This window comes from Podarcis erhardii (genome assembly GCF_964252035.2).
Source record: "Podarcis erhardii genome assembly, chromosome: 7".
In the NCBI taxonomy this organism is placed as follows: domain Eukaryota; kingdom Metazoa; phylum Chordata; class Lepidosauria; order Squamata; family Lacertidae; genus Podarcis; species Podarcis erhardii.
Window position 1 is genome coordinate 82,182,001 of NC_138511.1, and position 23,605 is coordinate 82,205,605.

Below are 23,605 nucleotides of genomic sequence, written 5' to 3' on the forward strand. Positions count from 1 at the left end.
GAGGCAGGGCTGAGATGCCATGGGAAGGTTGGCACAGGGTCAGGTGGCATGCTCTGAAAGCTAAGCTGGTCTGGGTCTGGTCAGCGCGTCAGTGGGAGATCTGAGAACCTTATGCACGCTGCCTTGAGCTCCACAGAGGGAATAGAATCGCAGGTTTGCAGAGCCAGAAGGGACCTTGGGGGTCATCTAGCTCAACCCCCTGCAATTCAAGGAATCTCAGCTGAAAGCATCCATGACAAGTGAAACAAATGAACAAATGAAGAATGGGCAGGACACGCAAGGCCCCCATGGCAGCTTCCCACCAAACCAATTTAATGGCGCCTCCAAATCTGCTACTGAAAAGGTATCACTGGCAGTGTGCATTCTGGCAAACCCTCAGAGGACCACATGCTCAGTGGGTAGAGTGTGATACTCTTAGTCTCAGGGCTGTAGGTTTGAACCTCACATCGGACAAAAGATTCCTGCATTGCAGGGGGGGTTGGACTAGATGACCCTTGTGGTCCCTTCCAACTTTTAAAATTCTATGATATGATTCTATGTCAGTGTCAGGTGGGGCCAAGGATTAAAATAGGCAGAGCAAGGCATTAAATTGTAACCGCACAGTAAGTGAGCTTCTACACACGCCGGCATGCGTCTTTCTGTCCACCCAGAGATGCGAGAGACATTATTAGAATTTAACGACACATTCCAGCCAGGCAAAAATAAAAATTCAGGGTGTGAAATAGGGCCAGTGTGTGGCCTGAACCTATTTTCGAGGGCTGGATAGAGAGTCCCATTTGGCCCCTGAGATCCCCCTACCCCTGTGTTGCAAGAAACACATATCATGTCCATGCAGTACTGTATAGTGGCTAGATGCAAAAATAGGGCAGGGCTTCTGCACCTTCAATAGTGGTGCAAACGGGGAATTTCAGCAGGGGCAGCAGGCATGACACTGTTGGAAATCAAGCCCATATGAGGAGAAACTGGCAACTCTCCCAGGCACCCGGCTTGATCTCCTGTTGACCTCCCTGGCTGCATTTCCCAGCAAGATCCAGGCTAGGTCGCAATAGGCGATCCTTCTCAGCGTGAGAAGAACACCCCCCCCTCTTTCCTGCCCCCCCCTGGCAGGGGAAAGAGATAGACAGAAACGTATTTACATGCCTTTATTGCTGTCTTTGCAACATTACAAAAAACATGACTGCTCTCTTCAAACTCCAGCAGTCTAGAGGCAAACACTTCCTGCACTTCCTGTACAGCTCATATTACACTCTGAGCTAATTCCGGTGCTTCGCACTGTGAATTGACTGTCCCTCTGTTTCCCACGGGCAGTCCCAACATTCCCATTATGTTTTGCTTTCAAGCTAGCAGTTTGCAGCTGCATTGCTTCTATATCGTAACAGACACAACTAAAGGTACAGGAGCCCTGTGCCCTTTTGCATCTGGCTACCCTAAATGCCATAATGGAGGCACCGTAGTAGCTACAGGTGCATGAGGATGCTCTCAAGGAAGGTGTGAAGGTGCTTGCCAGTGTGGTGTAGTGGTTAAGAACGGTAGTCTCGTAATCTGGGGAACCGGGTTCGCATCTCCGCTCCTCCACATGCAGCTGCTGGGTGACCTTGGGCCAGTCACACTTCTCTGAAGTCTCTCAGCCCCACTCACCTCACAGAGTGTTTGTTGTGGGGGAGGAAGGGAAAGGAGAATGTTAGCCGCTTTGAGTCTCCTTAGGGTAGTGATAAAGCGGGATATCAAATCCAAATCCAAACTCTTCTTCTTGCCCTTCCTTCTTCCTTTGTAGTTGTAAGTACACTGCCTGCACTCCCAGAGCTTCCACTTGGCTGTCACGGTTAATGGTCATTGACAGAGCTCTCCCCCTTCATTACAGGAGTCCTGGCAAAACGTGTCATCTGCTGTCATTGCTCTCTGTGGAGCTAGTGATGTTGATTCTGGGGGAAAGGAATGTTTTGAGATAAGGAGTAGTTTCCTGACACTCTGTGCTCCTTAGGAAGGCTGATGCAGTTTAAAAAGACTTTGCGGTTTTAGTTGGCGGGCTTAAGGCAACGATTACGCCAGAGATATTGTTGGACTCCAAGGCCCATCAGCCCCTGCCGGTATGGCCCATGACTAGGGTTGATGGGAGTTGGGGTTCAGCAACATCTGGAAGTCCACAAGAGTTCCATTCCTGGTCAAAGCCCATCACTCTAGCCCAATGGTTCTCAAACTTTTTCCTCTGTGTCACACTTTCAGAAGAAAAATTCGCCTGCACCACACCAAATTTTTATCGATAATAAATACAAATGGAGGACCAAATATTGCATGGTAAGATTCAGAGACAATACAAGGGCATTAAAGAAGGGCAGCTTTGAAAATCAGGTTCGAGCCAGGCATGCCTTTGACGTTGCAGGGGCTGGTCCTTTGGGGCTACTGGAAAACTGCCCCACCAATCTCCTTCTGCACTCAGCAAGCCATTGCCTGCCATCTCACTCACAACATGCCCAGTTGCCTGTTCTTCCACTGTAGTTTCAGATTTGCCCTTGTAGAATTGAGCAGGGAGGAAAAATGGGGACAAACCCAGAATCAGATGACTCTGCCTATCATTAGCTCTGACTGGAACATTGTTTAGGGGTTTTTGTTTTTGCTATTGACATTATTATTATTTTTTGTATCCTTATTTTATATCTTCTTATGATTTATGTGGAAATTGTTCAGTTTCGTTGTGTACTTGCTTATTTGTTGTTTATGACTACTTTTGGTATGCTTGTAATTATGCGATTTTTTTATATGTTGCAAGCCGCCTTGAGCATGGCTTTGACTCTGGAAAGGCGGCCTACAAATAGAATTATTGACTGGTTGGTTTGTTGGATCCACCTCCCCTCGGCCTCCCTGTTTTCAACCCTACCAGACCCAATGGGCATCAACCATCACTGTTCCTCACTTTCTTGAGGATGAGATGAGAGATGGAAGCACTGGCAGCAAGGATGGTGGCTGAAATCTTACCATCCCTTGAATCTCCCTGAGCAGTGGTATTGAATCCTTGGTGCCATCCGGCACCCAGGTCGATAGCGTCTTCTTGGAGATGAGAAACTGACACCCTAAGATCCTCCAATCCCATCAGGCCTGATGGGTGTGAAAGTGTGCCATACGTGTCCCAATGGGCAGAAGCCATCCCTGTTTAGGGACCCCTTGGGTGCTCATGAGTGATGTTTGCAGAGGAAAGAATTTCCGCCATGAGCAGGCCGGGCCTCAGTGACTGACTTCTTGCTTTTCTTCTCCCCTGCCTTGCTGTTCCCCATGACCAGCCGCCATTTTGGACGACCAGACAGTGTGTGGCCGGGGGGAGCGACTGGCCTTAGCCTTAGCACGCGAGCACATCAACAGCATCATCGAGGTGCCTGCCAAAGCCCGAGTCGAGGTGGAGATCTTTGAACTGCAGCGGGACAGCCAGTACGAGACCACCGACACCAGTAGGTTGTGTGTGTGTGTGTGTGTGTGTCCGTGTGCGACACTGGAGTGTGAAAAGATCTACGAAGCTCATGGGGGGGGCAGGGAGGGGCTTACCTCACAAAGAATATTGTAGAGTTGGGAGAGGGTTCCAAAAATGGCAACCGAGATGATCAACAGGATGGAGAGACTCTCCCATGAGGAAAGTTTGCAGCGTTTGGGACTTTTTAGTTTAGAGAAAAGGCAAGTAAGAGGGGCCATGATAGAAGTTTGTCCAGTTATGTATGGCATGGGGTAAGTGGATAGAGAAAAGTGTTTCTCCCTCCTTCATAACTCTCCCCTTCTGTGGTTTCCAGTATTCGGAAGCATTACTGCCTCCAATTGTGGAGGAATGATAATAATATAATGATTTATTATTTATACCCTGCCCATCTGGCTGGGTTTCCCCAGCCACTCTGGGTGGCTCCCAACAGAATATTAAAAACCCAATAAAACATCAAACATTAAAAACTTCCCTAAACAAGGCTGCCTTCAGATGTCTTTTAAAAGTCAGGTATTTGTTTATTTCCTTGACATCTGATGGGAGGGCGTTCCACAGGGAGGGTGCCACTACCGAGAAGGCCCTCTGCCTGGAAGATCATAGCCACCGTGTTTAGTAGCCTACAATAGCTTTCTGCTCCATGAACTTGTCTTTTAAAGCTGTCTACGTTAGTGGCCACCACTTCCTCCTCTGGGAGAAAGTTCTATAGTTTAACTATGCTCTGTGTGAAGAAATACTCTCTTCAGCCTGGCCCATTCAGCTTCACTGGAGGTCCACGAGTTCTGGCATTAGGAGAAAGGGCGAATAGCCTTGTCCAAGTCCCATCCTCTACGCCCCGGATCATTTTATAAACTTGCTCCATTTCACCTTTCCCTCCAAACTAGAAAATCCCAGATGCTGCCACATTTCACCATAGGGGAGGATAGCTTTTGGTAGAAGATGAACTGCAGCCCAACAGAAACAGCGCTGTATGTAGGTTGTGAATACAGAGCAGAGTGGGGGACGGAATGGGACAGGACGTTCTTCCATTCTGTGACCAGGTGGGAAGAGCTGCAGACTTTGAAAGGTGATGCAGACGGTTTAGTCAGAGGTCTGGGGCAGCAGGGTAGGTGGACAGAATTATAGCCAAGGCAACTTAATCACCCTCATGGCCAGCTGTGAGAGCCAGCGGATGGAGATGTTTGTGCGCATGTCGTAGGGCGACCAGGAGGAAGTGAAAAGGCAATTTCCATGAGGTTAAGTGTGCAAGGCCACGTGGGTTTGCTCAGGTGGTCTGGGCACAGGTGTGAGAACAAGCTGAAGAGTACAATAATAATAAATCTGTATAACCTCTTTCTCCTGTTCTCTTTGCTGCTGCACTGCAGTGTGTCAGATCCTGCCCAAAGGCGTAGTTTCTGTCCTGGGCCCAGCCTCCAGTCCAGCCTCTGCTTCCATTGTTAGCCACATCTGCGGGGAGAAAGAGGTAATGGCAACTCCATCATCTTCATCACCTTCATGAGCCATAAAACAACCCTGTAAGGTTGGTCACTACTATATTGCAGCTTCGGAGGTTGAAAGGCAGTGGCTTATCTACAGCCGCCTAGTAAACTTATGCCCAAGAAATTTTCCTGGTCCACAGTTCAGCTACCAATCACATATACTGTAATGACATTATTATTACTGTTAAAATCATTACCTGCCCTTCACCAACGGATCCCAAGGCAGATTACAGCAAATGAATTAATTCAAATTAATTCAACCGTTCTGAATTAATGGTTGCCTAGGAAAGCCTGTTTAAAATTTTCGGAGCTGCTGGGGGTTCTTATTACAGACCCCATCCTTCTCTTCATCTCTGTCCTAACTCCTACTTGAAGCTCCGGCTGCATTTTAAATTTTTCTCAACCTCTTTCTGCAGTCAGTGACAGAAAGAGGAGGAAATCTGGTTCGGTAGCCCACCCAGTATATAATAGACTTCCCCAAAGGCTTTGATTGCTTTAAGCAGTCTATGGAACTGTAATTAATTTGCTGCATGTAACACTTGTCACAAGAGTTTTCTGTCCTGCAGAAGCTGATCTAAATGAAGACAGCCTCTGTGCTGACTTCTCGGCTGCAGAGGAGGACATGGGGTGGCTTGTGTCAGCCCTGTAAACAAATGACTTCTTTCTCTGCTCCAGATCCCCCACGTGAAGGTGGGTCCTGAGGAGACCCCCAAGCTGCAGTACTTGCGCTTCGCCTCCGTCAGCCTCTACCCCAGCAACGAGGACGTCAGCTTGGCTGTATCCCGTATTCTCAAGTCCTTCAACTACCCCTCGGCTAGCCTCATCTGCGCCAAGGCTGAGTGTGAGAAAATGTGGCTGAGCTCTTTGGCGAGGAACAGAGAAGGCGAAGTGGGAGGGGCTCGTGGGGGTGGGGCCAGCGGGTAGCCAATCAGATTTCACAGAGATGTGAGCCATGGGGATGGAAGTGGTTCTCAAACGTCATAACTCTGGCTTTATTGGGGATCGTTTTAAAAATATGTGATTTTAAATTAAAATACAGTGGTACCTCGGGTTATAAACTTAATTCGTTCTGGAGGTCCGTTCTTAACCCAAAATCATTCTTAACCTGAGGCACACTTTTGCTAATGGGGCCTCCCACTGCCACCTCGCCACCGGTGCGCAATTTCCGTTCTCATCTTGGGGCAAAGTTCTCAACGCAAGGTACTACTCCCGGGTTAGTGGAGTTTGTAACCCGAAGCGTTTGTAACCTGAAGCATTTGTAACCCAAGGTACCACTGTACTTGTTTAGTGCCATGCCTAGTTTGGCCCCAGTGACTAGATGTGAAGAAAACGGAGCTCCTTCACTTCCTTCAAAGCTGAATGCTGGCAGACTTGGTCAGGGATCCCACTGCCTAGTGTTGGCACCACCACAGAGAAGACCCTGCTTGGATTACCTGAAGCCCTAGCCTCCTTCGAAATTAGTATTCAAAGCAGGGCTTCCTCTACTACAGTTCTGGGCACAAGAATATATATATAAAAGCAGAGGTGTTCAAATGTTTTTATGTCCTGATCGGATGGTTCCCGGGCCAAGTCCTAAGCTCTGAAGCCAGGCGGGTTGGGCTGGGTTCTGGCTTGGGCGAAATGTTGGTGCAACCCCTTGTTCCTTTCACATCCACCAGGCCTGCTGCGATTGGAGGAGCTTGTGCGTCAGTTCCTCATCTCCAAGGAGACGCTGTCGATCCGGATGCTCGATGACACCAACGACCCGACGCCGCTGCTCAAGGAGATCCGGGACGACAAAATCTCCACCATCATCATTGACGCCAATGCTTCCATCTCTTATCTCATCCTCAAGAAGGTGAGGAGAGGGAGTGGCAGGCATGGGTTTTAGGGTGCCCTGCGAGAGGTCAACATTTGATGACCCTCCTCAGCCCTCACGCTGCCTTGCCAGAGGTGGGTAAGGAGGCACCTGGAATAATAAGAATAAATAATTTTATTATTTATACCCCACCCATTTGGCTGGGTTTCCCTAGGGTGCGAGGCACTGGCAGGGTCCTAGAGCCCTCCCACCTCCTTCCCAAAGCTGGGAAAGCGCTAACTAGGCTTTGGGAAGGAGGAAGGAGGACTCTAGGACCCTACCGGAGCCTCACGCCTCCTTCCCAAAGCCCAGAGCCTTTGAGATGAGCCTTTACAGGGCTTTGAGATGGCGCTCCCTCAACTCATCACCCACTGTGTGCGCCCTGCTTGCAGAGCCCTAAATCCACCCTTTGGGAATGGGTGGGGCTCTGCTGCAGGCAGAGGTGGCTGGTGCCCCCTAGGACTGGCTAGGCGGAAAGCAGGAGATGCCAAGAAAAGGTGGGGCCAAGGACAGTAGTTTTGTCTGACTCTCCGCCTCCTCCCTCTGGAGTTCTACAAGATGCAAAACCGAGATGAAGGAGGAGGGATATGGCAGCCAGTGTCACCCCTTGGCAAGAAGGCAAGCAGGTGGGGGGCTGGCTGAGGTCCATGGGGCAGGGCCCCAGCCTCCAGCGACTGTGGGGAAGCTCATGCCATTTTCGGTCCTAACTTGGTCACAGTGTGAAGAGCAGAGGCGCCATGTTCCAGAAAGCATTGAGGGGGCCTGACATTATTCCATGCCCGGCCCCTGTTCGATCTCAACAATGGGGGGGGGCTGTCCCCCTAAAAATGATTGAGGGGGGCCCAAAGAGCCTTGGTCCCCTGCCACAGAGAGACCTTTAACTGTGTCTGGCCATTCTGTCTAGGGCTGCCATTTCCCTGGGATTTCAAAGGTGGAATTGAAGTCTGGGGGGAATTTCTGAAGGGCGGTGCTTTGTCCTGGATCTTAGAGAAGTGAATTGGAAAATTGTGTTGTTTTGGCATTTTTGTAAAAAACAACAACAACAAAAAACACTCAACAACTTTGGGGTTTTCCTACAAAAACTTTTGGGGTGTCCTGGTTTTTACTATTTGAAATATGACAACCCTAATTCTGTCATGGGGGCTGGAGGGGGGGAGCTCTTGGTCCTTGTGCTGCTAGGCCTAGAAACTTGTTTCTTTTTTTTATATATAAATAATATTTATTAAAATTTTAAAGGTTACAGAAAGAAAAAGTAAAAATACCACATTAAACAAAAACAAAACAACACATCACAATATAAAAAAACAGAAATAAAATCCGTTAAACAAAAACAAAAACGCAAAGAAAAATACATCAAATCTCCTCATTACTAATCTTTCATTAGCTTATTTCCTTGACCTCCTCACACCTCCCTTTTTTTTGTATTCTAGGTCGATTATCCATTTCAGCAAATCCTTTCCCTCTTTTTAAAATTTTAGTCCTGTAAATTGTCTTAATATAATGTAACTTTACTTTTCCTCCTTTCACCAATTAACAGTCAGTTATTCCCAAATCCTTTATATCATTCCTGCTAAAATCATATAATATTATTCCAACATCCTTCTAACAGTTATTAATTTTACAATGTTTCTGTAAATAGTCTTTAAATTTCCTCCAATCTTCCAGGCCTAGAAACTTGATTCTGTCCTGGGGAAGAAAGTGCCACACCGATTGCAGTTAGCGGTGTGGGCTGTGGGGTTCGGGCAGCCGCCACGAAACCGGAAGGCAGCAGCAGGCCTCCACTCAGCATCCCACGGATCGCCTCGGCTTCTGTCGGGTTTTTGCAAGCGTTGCCTCTGAGTAGCTCGAGGGCTTTTGCAGATACTTGAAAAGAATCCTCGAAACGCCCCCGTCCCAATCAGCACTCCCCCTTTCCCCGCCCCGCTTTGAAGAGCTGCTCGTGGGAAAACGGTTGCTGTGGGCAAAAGCCTGCCACATGCAGGATACCCCTGAGGTAAAGAGAAGCCCCTGTAGCAGGGTGGCTTTTTGCCTCGAAGTGTGGACGGTGGAAACGATCGCGTTTTTAAAATATTCCTTTAAAGCGGTTTGCAAAAGCCCGTGGGGTTCTGTGAAAATGCTTGCAAAAAATAAAATAAAGGCCTGTAGTTTGTAAGGTGAACCGGGGGTGGGGTGGGGTGGCGGGATGTTCAGCCATCTTAGTTCGGATTTCAGCAACACCAGATTTTGAAATAAGAATGCAAGGCAGCCACAGCCAAATTAAAACGGCACTTGGGTGTCTTTAAAAGGGGGTTGAAACGAGATTTTGCTATAAACAAGATTTTGCTACAAAATGAGATTCCGCTATATAGCATGACGAAACGAGATTTCACTTACATAGCATGATAAATGTTTGTGATTTTATTAGGACCCATAAGAACTGCTTAGAGGTTTTGACCAAAAAAGAAGCAGCAGTATATACATTTTTTAAAAAAAACAAACATATTTTTAAAAATAAGATGCACATGCATTTTAAGAGGCAATTTCCCCTTTAAAAACAAATGTATATTTTGAACTGATTTTATGTATACTTGAGTTGTTGTTTTTTTAGGGCAACTTGTTTTTTACTCCTATTGAAAAATCTCTGTGTCTGTTTTATGGTTTGTGTAAACTGGTTTGCATTTTCTAATAATCGCATTAATAAAAAAAAGGGGGGGTTAGAAAAATTCATGGGGGATAAGGCTCTGAGAAGCTACTAGCCATGATGGCTGAGATCTGCCTCCACGGTCAGAGGCAGCCATGCTTCTGAATACCAGTTGCTGGAAACAACAGGAGGGGCCTCATCCAGCGCTGCAGCGAAACCAGAGCTGGTGAATATTGAAGGTCCGCCATTGGTGGGGGAGCTCAGAGACTTGAGGGTTCTTCCTGGAAACTGATTCTCCTCCTTCTCCTTTTTTAGGCTTCAGAGCTTGGGATGACGACCGCATTCTACAAGTACATCCTGACCACTATGGTTAGTACTGAGACCATGCTATGCAGGCAAAGGAGCCCCTTGTGTGTGTCTGCGTGTGTTTGCGCATGTTCAAATCCCACCCTGGTTTGTGCACTGGAAAGGAGCCCTAGCTCGACAGCGGTTAAACATGTGTTGTGACGCAGATCTCTCACCCTGGAAGAGCTCCTTGCTGCTAGTTTAGAAAACGCAGAGCTGGACAGGACAGTGGAATGATAGCATAAACCAGTGTCACATCAGCTGAGATTCCTGCATTGCGTGGGGTTGGGCTAGATGAACCTTGGGGGTCTCCCTTCCAACTCTAGAATTCTGCAATTCTATACTTTCAGCCTGGGGGGTTTGTAGGGATGTCAGAGAGTTCTGCTGAAAACGACAATGGGGTGGAAATTGCCAATATTCTCTCACCCATTATTCCATGTCTGGAACAGAAATCAGTCCAACGAATATAGTAGAACTGTGCTTCCAATACCCATTCCACATATAGCTCATTCAGCCCTCTGCTTGTCTTGCCTGTTCTCTCCCCCCAACCCCTGTTTTTTACCACTGAATTGGAGCAACTGTGAATCAGGTTTTGTGCAGATGGACATTTGCTCGCGTTCAGTGCTAGAGAGCAGGTTTTCCGGGGCAAACTGCAAACCGCTCGGACCCGTGCTTTCTAACTGGCCAATGGGATCAAAAGCCATTGAGAGATCAAATAAAAACAATAGGTTCACATTTTTCCCTGTGTCCTTCTCCCAATAAAAGTCGTCATCCATCAGGGAGACCAAAGCTGGTTCATTCCTATAAACAGGTCTAAACCCAGATCGAAATGGGTTAAGATCATTTGTTTCATCCAAGAGTGCTTGCGATCGTTGTGCCCCAACCCTCTCGGCCACCTTTCCTGTTTCACCTCTGCACATGCTTGCAGGCACCCTCTTGTCCGGTCAGTACTTGCAGAGAGCCCCTCTCTCCTCCCCATAAAACTCAGACCTGTCTGATATAATGTACAGGAGAGCAGGGGCAAAGCTATAGATGTGATGCTGCCAAAAAACGTTATGTCGTGTTTTATTTTAATTATCGTTTTTTGGCTCAAAGGCTTCCCAAGCAGCAACTATAAAATACAATGCAAAGTAAATATACAATCACAGTGCAATGAATCAATCAAAGCAAGATAAAACAGCGAAATTACAACGTACCTATAAATCACGCTAGCTATGCATTAGGAATGCACCAATTAACCCTCCTGTTAGAAACGGGGGGGGGGGGAGATCTATCAAGTTACCTTTATCTCCCACCTAGAGTGTGCACATCTTCCTGTGCCCAGTTTCCTCTTTTCATTTCAGAAATTGAACATTTTTTGTGGGGTTTGGGGAAGAGAAGGGGATCATTGGATCTGAGGGCAGCTTTATTCCAGCTGCAAATCTGTATTGGGGCTGCAGCTTGCATCTCCTCCCTCCCTCAACTGACCCCTGCTTCAGAAAAGGGATTCCTTGTCCCCTTCTGTAGCGAAACATTGGATCTGGTTCAGCAATTGTTTTAGCAGTGACGAAGGGTGACCCTGCCACAGAAATTCAGCTGGAGGGTATGTTGGTGTTTTTTTTATATATGCTTCTTCTCACTGTGAAGGGATGCTCAGTCTCAGTTTTTTGGGTTTTTTGTCCCCGTTTCGTTGGAAGGTGAAGACACTGGAGATTTAGAGCAGGGCAGTACAATGATCCAGACAGAATCATTTTGCAAGCCAGCTTCTGTCAACCCCTTTGCCAAATGTAAATTTGGGGCTGGGTATGCACCACATACGTAGGGACGCAGGTGGCGCTGTGGGTTAAACTACAGAGCCTAGGACTTGCCGATCAGAAGGTCGGTGGTTCGAATCCCTGCGACGGGGTAAGCTCCCGTTGCTCGGTCCCTGCTCCTGCCAACCTAGCAGTTCGAAAGGACGAAGTGCAAGTAGATAAATAGGTACCGCTCTGGCGGGAAGGTAAATGGCGTTTCCGTGCGCTGCTGCTCTGGTTCGCCAGAAGCGGCTTAGTCATGCTGGCCATATGACCCAGAAGCTGTACGCCGGCTCCCTCGGCCAATAAAGCAAGATGAGCACCGCAACCCCAGAGTCGGCCACGACTGGACCTAATGGTCAGGGGTCACTTTACTTTTACCTTTATGCACCACATACTTAAACCACAGGACTTCACCTCCTAAAAAATCTTGGGAAATGTTGTTTATTAAGGGTACTGGAAGTGGTAGTTCTGTGGGGGAGGAACTGCAGTTCCCAAGATTCTTTGCAGGGAGTCCTGCGCTCTCAACGAGTCTAGCTCTGTTGCCCCTCTTGTGTTGGAATGTACCGTAGATTCTGGCGTATTAGGCGACAGGGCGTATCAGACGACCCCCAACTTTTGCTGTTCAGTTTTAGAGTTTTAGATTTATAGAGTTTGAGCGCCACCAGGGGCAGAGCGCGCACCCCTCCGCTGCCTCTGTTGTCGCAGAGGTGAGGTGTTTGGCAGACAGGCAGGTTAGCGCCACGCTCAGAAGGACTTTCTGTGTCCCCTTCTGTGGGGAGGGAGGAGCAGCGACGGCAGAAGGGGTGCCTCTGCTCACCATCTCCTCCTCTTCCTTACCAATGCGTATACCCAGCGTATAAGACAACCCTCGACTTTTGGGCTGATTTTCCAGGGATAAAAAGTCATCTTGTACGCCGGAACATATGGTAGGCTTCAAGCTCATCAGGGCAAGAACCTACCCCTTCGTGCTTTGTAGAGATCCAGCCACGCTGCTGCGTTAAATGCACAATGACAATAAGAATCAGCACGAAACATAAAGTGCCAATTAACCTGAAAACAAAACCACATGGCATGTTTGAAAGCAGGAGTCGCCCCTGCATTTCTGAGAGGTGGGTGGAGCCTTGTCCCCTCCTGCCATCCACCTGACCTTCAAAGATGGGGGCACAGATGTGCTTAGGGCTGCTTATACTGCAAGAAGAAAGAGGAGGGAAAGGTCAAGATTTTTCACTGAGGTAATGCCAATTATCTGCCTAACCCACTTCTTCATCATCATTGACTTTTATTGCGCTAGCCGTAGGCCATCTCATCGTTCAGAAAAATAACAAAAGGAAAAACAACAATAACCATAAAAATCATCAGGCACCACACATACAATATGAACCACGTTCACAACTGCTAAGATTGTTTGTTGCATAAAATAGAATAGCAGAAGATTCTTTAGTAAAATGGTGACAAATTAAATATCCAAATTCCCTTTGCAGTTGACCACTATTTTATCTACTGTAGTTCTTTCCTCCTGATCTTCTTAGCTGCCAACGCATAGAGTGCTGCTTTATAAGTTACAAAGTCATCGGTATCGCTCAGCAGCCATTTCACCCTTTCCACACTATTCCATTCGGAAACAGGGGTTTTATGAATTGGTCTCTTGGGTCTATATATAACGGGCACTGCAATAAATAGCGGCACAGGTCCTCCACATAGGGTTGCCCACATAGCCAAAGTCTCTCTTCATAATGTACTTTGCCGTAGCGTCCGACCTAACCCACTCGAATTTTGCAAAATGCACAACTTCTGCAAAAGTGCACCTCTTTGCTTAGATGCCAATCATTCTGCTCTTAAAGGGGAGATGCAAACAGGTGTGTAGAGCACTGAGCCCCTCACTCCATGACTGCTTAAAATCCTAGCCCAGTGGCTCTCTTCTTCTCAGCTCCTGAGATTTTGGTAGTGATCGCCCTCATTCTTTGAAACCTATCTTTACAGCGTTGAGGACCAGAAACCTGCTTTTTTTAAACAAACAAACAGAAAATGAAAGCTGAGCTACTCAGGGCACACAATTCTGATCCTGAACCTGGAAGGTCTAGACTTGGGCTACATGCAACCTTGGCTACATTTTATGAAATAAATAAAAGCTTAATAAAATAAATTGCCTTGTGTAGGGCCAACCCATAGGACCTGATCAGGAATATGGAACAGAAATCTAGCCCTCCTATGGGTTGGATAAACCACCTACCTTTGCAGAGCAGGAATGCATGGAATTGCAAGTTAAGAGCTGGGATGTTCTCCTACTTTGGGGCAAACCATAGAAATGCAATACCGTTCTTCGTATTGCTTTCCCATTGCTTTCTCCTAACTTATGGGAACTGAACCCAGCTCATTTTAGGCTGTGCCTACTTCTCCCTACCTGCCCGTAGTATGACGGACAGCTGTCATTTTGCCAGCTGTGGTGGTGTTTGTGATGGTGGTTTAGCTGGAATCGCCCCACCTGGTGGTGGCTCAGAGCCGCTGCCGGGAAGAATGCTGATTAACTTGTTCACCCATTCTGGGCCTGACCGGGGCTGACCCTGCTTTTGCTGTATCAGACTTGACGGGATCCCAGCCGGAGGCATACGGCTCGCCAGATGTTCCCAACGTAACTCAGCCGTGCTCGGTGTGAGCAACTGGCTGAGTCTGCTGCTCCCCTGCAGACACCGCTGCCATTACGGATCTTGGCTGTCATGAGCTCTGCTGAAGGAGCATCGCTGGAACGTTTGCTGAGAAACCGAGTGGTGGACCTTCACCAGCTCCCCTTGCCCTGAATCGACAGCAATCTGCCAGCAGATTTTAGGAAATGAGCAATTCTTCCCAAGCATTAATGGCCCAAAAGTCAGATCCCTCTCTCCCTGTACAGTAACTCCACCAATTTTTTAATTCAAAAAGGTGTATTCCAATTTCTCTCGAAGCGAAGGGGGAAATTGTAAGCAGTAGAGGCAGTCTGCACACTTTCCCCTCTTCTGCACTGAATATTTTTTTGTGTCTGTGTGTGTGTAAAAGGATTTTTTCGAGGAACTTGATACTGTATGTACTATCCCCAAAATTCCACTGTACCTTATTTTTGCAGGCTTATTATCACATTTGCAAACAGTGCAGGGCATGGGAGAAAAATATACATAGATGTTTCACCTACTGATCCCAGAATTTCTTAAACAATGAATTTCTACGAAGGTTCTCAGCAAGACATGTTTTTAGGTCATGCTGATGACCTTAAGTGCTGAAGTTCCAAAACTATTTTCATTCTGTGTTTGTCTTGTCATGCTAGCAAGAAATATTAGCAGTGTGTACTTATAACCAAATGGCTTCCTCTTAAAAATCTTCCTTTGCACTTCTGGAAATAGGAACAAAGCAGATGAAATATCTGATCTTGTTGGCAAAAACTGGTTAGAAAACACAGAGCTAAGAGGTGAAGCTAGGTGAAGAACACAGGGTGAAAAGGGCAAGCTGAGAGGTTAGCTATATCTAGCTAAACGGGAGAGTGAATATGTCATGTTTCTTTCAATATTTTTATGAGATCATAGGCAACATTATCCAGCATTACTGGGCAACAAGAATTTGCAAAGTTAATTTTAAACTAAGTGCAATGATGCATTAAGCTGAGCAGACACTCCTGGGATAACTATCAATCTCTTTCCCTCTTAATAGTCATTAAAATGATTCATTAAAAAACATCCGTAGCATTAGTAATATTTATATCAGAACATTAAAATATCCCCGGCGTATTTATCCATAGTCGTAGACACACACTAGCGGGTAACAAGCCCACCGACAGCTCACAAACACAAGAACAGTGACAGAAGAAAAAGAAAACCAGAATTATTTTAACATACAGCAGCATAACTCTGTCTCAGAAGTAAGTCCCATTGAATTATGTGGGGCTTCCTCCCAGTAGAGTGGATATAAGGTTGTAATTGAAGATCAAGTTAGTGTTATTTCAACGAACAGCAGCATTCCAAAGGGAAAAAAGGAGAGAGAAAAATGCCTCCACACAAATTAATCTTTCGAAGAAGCAAACAACAAATGTGGTTGCACAAAAATCAGGAAGCGTAGCGTTCCAGAACATTATGAATACCATCCATTGTCTTTACAAAGTTGTTAGTGTTATACATCTATGTGATAAGCACGTTTCACTGCTATGGCTGCATCCCAAATTCGAAAAGTAAATAAATAAATAAAACCAGAAAAGGAGAAAGAGAGAGACTCTCCCCACCCTATAAATGTATTTTAGCAGCTGTGAGCAGATTAATGACCATTTCTACCTCATTATCTACACATCAAGATCATTCCGAATCCTTTAACGGAATCCTCAAAGCGCCATCTGTGAATTCATACCCCGTGGCTTGTTCAAACTACAATAACATGGAGAGCATCAATAGATTTTAATTTTCTCACACATTCCCCAAACATATGCAAATAGACACCGTGCAGTTTTGCCTGCACTGGTAACTTTGATTAGTGATCGACCGTAAAACAATTGAATTTTATTGGGTGGGTGTGTGAAGTAACATGGGTGTATTTTTGTTTGTTTCAAAGTGTTTCATTGAGTCATAGAACAATAGAGTTCAAAGGGACCCCCAAGAGTCATCTAGCCCAACCCCTTTACTGCAAGAATCTCAACTAGATCATATTTTCATTGCAACCATGTTCCACACAAACCCACTGATGGAGGAAGGAGGTGCGGCGGGTGCGGTCTGCCCCAGGTGTCATCCCTGGGGGTGTGTGACTGCCGTGTGCTGCACCCCCCCGGACGCTTGCCATGGGTGGCGCCCCCCGCCCCCGGGATGCTCGCGACGACCCCGCGGGCAGCTAGCCCCACCCCTGGGTGCACAGCATGTTCGCCGCTCCGGGTGCCAGAGCAGCTAGCTCCACTCCGCACATCCCTGAGCACTCTTGATGAAGGACAGTGGCTCTGAGCACATGCTTCTTGTGCAGAAGGTCCCAGGTTAAATCCTGGTGTCACTGGGTGGGGGTAGGAGAGAGACCCCCACCTGCAATTCAAGAGTCACTGCCAGTGACTGTAATAATAATAATGTTGTTGTTTAGTCGTTTAGTCGTGTCCGACTCTTCGTGACCCCATGGACCAGAGCACGCCAGGCACTCCTGTCTTCCACTGCCTCCCGCAGTTTAGTCAAACTCATGCTGGTAGCTTCGAGAACACTGTCCAACCATCTCGTCCTCTGTCGTCCCCTTCTCCTTGTGCCCTCCATCTTTCCCAACATCAGGGTCTTTTCCAGGGAGTCTTCTCTTCTCATGAGGTGGCCAAAGTATTAGAGCCTCAGCTTCAGGATCTGTCCTTCCAGTGCGCACTCAGGGCTGATTTCCTTAAGAATGGATAGGTTTGATCTTCTGGCAGTCCACGGGACTCTCAAGAGTCTCCTCCAGCACCATAATTCAAAAGCATCAATTCTTCGGCGATCAGCCTTCTTTATGGTCCAGCTCTCACTTCATACATCACTACTGGGAAAACCATAGCTTTAACTATACAGACCTTTTTCGGCAAAGTGATGTCTCTGCTTTTTAAGACACTGTCTAGGTTTGTCATAATTTTCTCCCAAAGTAGTGTGACTTGGTGTTGGGCAAATACTCTGGTTCTCCTTTCCATTGCCAAATCAGCTCAGATAAGGTGAATGTTTTCTTTTAGCCATTGTCTTAACTCCAAGGCTCTGGAGTCAGAGGCTGCAAGAGAGTGCCCACTTTGTATGCATAAGAAGACTTGGGTATCTAGGGAGCTTAATGGATAGTACATTTGAACCAGTAAGACCTTGGTTCAGTCCTTTCTCTGCCTTGGGGCTCACTGGATATTAGCCTTGGCTAACCCACTCTCTCTCAGCTTATCCTACCTCACAGGGTTGTTGTGAAGCCAAAATGACAAAAACCCATTTATAGTTATGTGAGCTTCTTTAAGGATGGAATATGAATGGGTTGGAAATATAAAGAAGTATGATGGGGATATATAGAAATAAACTCTCAGGTTGAAGAATTAGACCTAGCTGAACTGGCATGAGGGAGAGATGGAAAAAATTGGGAGACACACGAACACCCATGCAAGCTAATGTAATGCATAAACCGCAAAGCAATGTTTTCATGAAATACAGCACCAATTAAAATGAACAATATGAATTTCTCTTTGTATCCAGAGCAAAATGATATTAATAATAATAATAATTTTCGAACAGGAATAGTATAAATAAACCTGATGTTTAAAAACCAAATGCATATGGCTCATAAAGTATCGCAGAGCACACAAAAAAGTCAGTAAAACTGAGCCGTTAAAATAACAAGCTGCAACCAAACCCAAATGCGTTTCAGCTCTTGATTTCCCTCGGTGGTCTCATTAAAGCTACTTGGCAGCAATAATAATAATAATAATAATAATAATAATAATAATAATAATAATTGTAACTCAGTAGATTATCAACTAGAGGTTAGATGAGCAAATCACAAAAGAGCATCGTCTGCAAATATAGTAATTCAGAATATTATAACCTGATTAAAGTAATTTTAAAATCCAATAAAAATGGAGTGAGGAAGCCCATTGTTGCTTTTCCTGTCAGGAAAAAGGTTTCTCCAATGTGAGGTTAGTCCATTGCACTCCAGGTGTGCTGAAACCCCGCCCCCTGCAATTTCCCCAAACACAGGACACTTGACTGCATGCCGTACTTTCCTGTGCATAAGACCAGGTTTTTTTATTTTTAAAAAACGTTAGAAATTGGGGGTCATCTTACATAGGGGAGATGTGGGATTGATTGCTGCCATGACCTGGAGATTGTCAGCGGCTATTTGGTGTGTTATTGGTGGCTGTGGCAATGGCTGGTGTTGATTTGCTGTCACTGTGGCAATTGGGTGGGCGATTGGTGGCTTCTGCCGGCGAGGGGACAGATGAGAGAGAGCCAGTGTGGTGTAGTGGTTAAGAGCGGTAGTCTCGTAATCTGGTGAACCAGGTTCGATTCCCTGCTCCTCCACATGCAGCTGCTGGGTGACCTTGGGCTAGTCACACTTCTCTGAAGTCTCTCAGCCCCACTCACCTCACAGAGTATTTGTTGTGGGGGAGGAAGGGAAAGGAGAATGTTAGCCACTTTGAGACTCCTTCGGGTAGTTATAAAGTGGGACATCAAATCCAAACTCTTCTTCCTTTGGGATGTATGTGAGTGGCAGCGTAGGTCAGGCGGGTGAGCGATTTCCAGCAGTCCCCCCTAAAAAATGCTGAACAAGTGTAGGCCACCCCAAAAAGCTCAACAACTCTGGGCAATCTCCCCCCACTTTTCTAATTTGGTAAAGGTAAAGGTAAACCTGACCATTAGGTCCAGTCGTGGCTGACTCTGGGGTTGCGGCGCTCATCTAGCTTTACTGGCCGAGGGAGCCGGCGTACAGCTTCTGGGTCATGTGGCCAGCATGACTGAGCCGCTTCTGGTGAACCAGAGCAGCGCACGGAAACGACGGTTACCTTCCCACCGGAGCGGTACCTATTTATCTACTTGCACTTTGACGTGCTTTCGAACCACTAGGTTGGCAGGAGCAGGGACCAAGCAACGGGAGCTCACCCCGTCGTGGGGATTCGAACTGCCGACCTTCTGATCGGCAAGTCCTAGGCTCTGTGGTTTAACCCACAGCGCCAATTTGGAGTCCCCCAAAATAGGGGGCGTCTTATACATGGAAAAATATGGTAATTTGTGAAATTGCTGCTCACCATCTCCCCTCCTTCTGCTTCTCTTTGCCTCCTGACTTGTTCCTTACAGGATTTCCCAATCTTGCACTTGGATGAGATTGTGGATGAGCACTCCAACATCCTGGGCTTCTCCATGTTTAACACCAGCCATCCTTTCTACATGGAGTTTGTCCGCAGCCTCAACATGTCATGGCGGGAGAACTGTGAGCTCAGCCCTTACCCGGGGCCTGCGGTAAGTCTGGCAACTCAGAGTACAAGGGTAATGTTGTGCCTAGGAGAAATCCTACCAAATTTTGTGAAGTGACTCTAGTAGAATGACCGGCCACTAGGGATGGAAGAACATGTCAATTTCGTTCCTTCTGGTTTCTCGTATTCCCAATCTTAAATTGGGTTCTCCACGTTTCTGCAGCTAATTTGTGACACATTTATTTATTTAGATCCTCACAAAAATTCTTCAGAACGTTGGTGCAAATTTCCCCTACCGCAATATACATTTGTGTATGCTGTTTTGACTCCTATTCACATTTTTTTGCAAGCAATTTCTCCTGATATAATGCATTTCTGTATGTTATTTTCATGGATATGATCTTTTTTTTTTAATGCTCACTTTTACCTAACCTATGCATTTTTAAAAATAATTGTCTGTCTGTTGGAGGACTCGATCACAAAATTCAAATTAGTGCTAATTTCAAAGGATGGCTGTGTTTTGGTTCTCCTGTTGTTTCAGATTTGATAGATTCAGTTTTAAATGTGGACTGAATCGAATTTCTCCCCCATGAAATAAGATTTTAGTTTGCATTTAAAGATTTAGTTTGCAGTTTCACAGGCTTTCCCCCTAAGGTGAACTAAGTAGAAGAGTTTGGGTGTGCCTCCTCTGACGAAACTTCTGAGTGATTTCTAGGAAAGCGAAAATAATTTCAATTAAGGTTAATTAGGTTTCTCGGTGGGGGTTTTGCCTGTCCCTAATGCAGAATGTTAAATTCTGATGTTAAGATACATGGCTGTCCGTTTGAGAAACACATTAATTCCAGCCTTGCTCAGTAACTATGACTCATTTCATCCACCTCCAGCTTTGCAGAGGCAGAGATGTTTGAGCCTAGTTGCAGAAGTAAGAGTAGATCGGAGATGATAGGCTAGAGGCCCAGAAAGAACGCTTTGACAGCTGGAAGTGCAACCTGGCTCCATCTGTCAGCCAGGGAAGAAACAATTGCAGGAGATTTCATTGCCCTGGCATGCTTGGAAGAACACATATAAGAACTTCATAACTGAGAACTGGAGCCTGAGTTTGCTTTCCCCCCTCCTCTTCATCAGCCCCTTTTCCTTTTGTGCCATGTCTTTTAGAGGGTGTGGATTATCTTACTTAAGTTTTTTCGCCTGAAGAGTGTGTGGGGGGGAATGCTTTAAATAATAAACTAATAATAATAATGGGATGCGGGTGATGCTGTGGGTTAAACCACAGAGCCTAGGGCTTGCTGATCAGAAGGTTGGCGATTTGAATCCCCGCAACGGGGTGAGCTCCCGTTGTTCGGTCCCTGCTCCTGCCAACCTAGCAGTTCGAAAGCACGTCAAAGTGCAAGTAGATAAATAGGTACCGCTCCTGTGGGAAGGTAAACGGTGTTTCCGTGTGCTAGTCTCGTTCGCCAGAAGCGGCTTAGTCATGCTGGCCACATGACCCGGAAGCTGTACGCCGGCTCCCTCGGCCAGTAAAGCGAGATGAGCACCGCAACCCCAGAGTTGTCTGCAACTGGACCTAATGGTCAGGGGTCCCTTTACCTTTACCTTTAATAATAATAACAGGTGCCCTCAGCTTCCGAGCTGCTTGATAATTAAACGCTGGCTGAACTGTTTGCTCCCCTTCAGCTGTCAGCAGCACTGATGTTTGATGCAGTGCACGTGGTGGTGAGTGCTGTGCGAGAGCTGAACCGCAGCCAGGAGATCGGGGTCAAACCCCTGGCCTGCACCTCGTCTAACATCTGGCAGCATGGGACCAGCCTCATGAACTACCTGCGCATGGTGAGATGTGGCTGTGCTCGCAGTGGGCAGGCTGTGTTTCCTATAATATCGAGGCACCTACACAGTATGAAGAGGGTCCTAACTATGATTAAGGCCTTGTGCAGATTATATTTGCCCCAGACACAAACGTTTGCCTAGGTTTGAGCCAAAAATAAGAATGGGGTCCAAGTTTTCTGACAGAAATTGTGGCCCTGTGGTGGATTTCTCCTCTTTTCTTGTCTTTATTCTTTGCTTTTTGACACTGCGCTCGCCGTCGGAGATGCTTCTCTGTCTGCTTCCTCTGAGGGGGTGCAAAAGAGGGCAGTGTGTGAGTGGGCCTTCTCGGTGGTGGCTCCTTGTTTGCGAAATGTTCTCCCCAGGGAAGCACACCTGCTGCCGACATGGTTTACTTCTAATTGCCTGGGCAAAACATTTCAATTTACCGTATTTTTCGCTCTATAAGATGCACCCGACCATAAGACGCACCTAGTTTTTAGAGGAGGAAAACAAGGAACAAGAAAGCAATGCAAAGCCTCTTGAGCAAAGAGGGAGGAGCGCTCCGGCTGTGCTCAGGAGGCTTTGTGTGGCTATCCCTGAAGCCAGGAGAGTAAGAGGGATTGGTACGCACCGATCCCTCTTACTCTCCTGGCTTCAGCGAAAGCTGTGCAGACCGCATTCGCTCCATAAGACGCACACACATTTCCCCTTACTTTTTAGGAGGGGAAAAGTGTGTCTTATAGAGCAAAAAATACGGTACCTAGGCGTTTGTTGGTTAATTGGGAGAGTAGTGAGTTTTCTGGCCCTTTAGTGGGGTGGGTCGGATTCATCCTTTTATAAATATTCTTGGATGAGCATGCTTGGGTATTATAATGCAGCTGCAGAGTTAATGATACATACTGCTCAACTTCCCAAACTGCTCCTTGGTGTGTAGCCGAGTTTTAATAGCCTGGTCTCTCAAAATGGCCTACCAAACTCTTTTATCTCCTCCTCCCATCACTCTGTGCCCTCCTTCCTTTTCTGCTACCTGTGTGTAGCAGTCAGGTCTCCGAGGCCTTGCCTCCCTGTAACTATTCCTGCTAACATTAAACAGCTCCACTGTAAGTAGGCCCTTTGTTTTGCAAAATCCCCCCCCCCCCGAGCAATTCAGAATGTTCACAAACATTCCATGATGTCACTGCAGCCCCGGCCAATGGATGGGGAGGAAGGGCACATTTCAGTCGATTGAAAGCCAGAGCTCTGGCAACTTCATTCTCCAGGCTTCCCCACATCACACCTGCTCGGCCAATTTGGAGCAGACTCAGTTACACTTGGGGTGGGGGGAAGTAATTTAATTTCAAAAAGTAAATCTGCACATTGCATCTTTGATAACCTCCGTATGTGCACACACTGTCTTAAAATGACGCGCAGAGAGGAACCCATAGTTCACATATATTGATGAATCTAGGGGGGGTGTAAAAATCCAGTGCTGGCTAACTCAAGCTGGTTGTGCCCTTCACCGCAGGCTGGTCATATCTCACTGTCTTCCCTTCTTTTCCTGTCTCCCTCTCTGTCTTTTCTCCCTCCCAACCCCCATTTCTGTCTCTCCATCCCTGGCCAGGTAGAGTATGACGGGCTGACAGGGCGAGTAGAGTTCAACAGCAAGGGCCAGAGAACCAATTATACCTTGCGCATCCTGGAAAAAGCCCGCCATGGGCACCGGGAGGTAAGTGGGGGGTTATCCTTAAAACTGGCCTTCCCTTCCGAGTCCAGGTTCTGAGCAAAGGCAACCCAAATCATGCAGTTCAGAATATGCATTTATAGTTCCTCAGCTGCAAATCATCTACTCCTGTTGGGTCATTTCCCGTAGCCTTGAGGGGCTGCAGGTTGAAGTCCACTGTGTGCTCATCTTGCAAGAAAGCGAAATGAATTGGGCCAGGTTTCCAGATAGGAGCCCAGTTTTTTCTGAAGTTTCTATGTGCAGAATTCTAAGGCCTCTTCTCTTCCTCCTCCTGCAACTGTTCTTCACTCTCCAGTCCTGCAGCTTCTCAGGCCTCTGACTCTGTCTCCTGGCTATCACAGATGCCTCCAGATCGCTGCTTCCCTTCTACCAAGTCTGTCTCCAACACTTCTCCCGCTGACGACTCCTCAGTATCCACTCCTCAGTGTCCAGCCAGTCCCTGACACCGTTTCTATACTGTTCTATACTTTAAAGAACAAACCTCAAAGCGGTTCACAACACATGGAAACATCAAATAGAACAATCTGGAATAAAACTAATTCAAGCTTCAAGGGAGGTATTTCAGATTCTTCTCAAAGTGACGTTTTGCATCTCCCAGTTGCCAGCCTGCCACCCAGAGATCTCCACGCAGTTGCGATCAAACTTGTGCCAGTCACAAAACGCGCCTGGCACCTAGCTAATTTCAAAC

At 46.7% G+C, this 23,605-nt stretch overlaps 1 protein-coding gene across 1 annotated transcript in view; it reads left to right on the top strand.

Moving 5' to 3' along the window:
• The window catches only part of GRIK5 (glutamate ionotropic receptor kainate type subunit 5), an 87,411-nt gene that overhangs the window by 38,373 nt on the left and 25,433 nt on the right, over positions 1-23,605 (top strand). The window contains exons 3-10 of the mRNA XM_081868772.1: positions 3,276-3,440; positions 4,822-4,919; positions 5,611-5,776; positions 6,594-6,772; positions 9,708-9,761; positions 19,279-19,440; positions 21,069-21,221; positions 22,798-22,902. Of these exons, the coding sequence (XP_081724898.1) occupies positions 3,276-3,440; positions 4,822-4,919; positions 5,611-5,776; positions 6,594-6,772; positions 9,708-9,761; positions 19,279-19,440; positions 21,069-21,221; positions 22,798-22,902 (1,082 nt within the window). The remainder of the gene's footprint in view (positions 1-3,275; positions 3,441-4,821; positions 4,920-5,610; positions 5,777-6,593; positions 6,773-9,707; positions 9,762-19,278; positions 19,441-21,068; positions 21,222-22,797; positions 22,903-23,605) is intronic.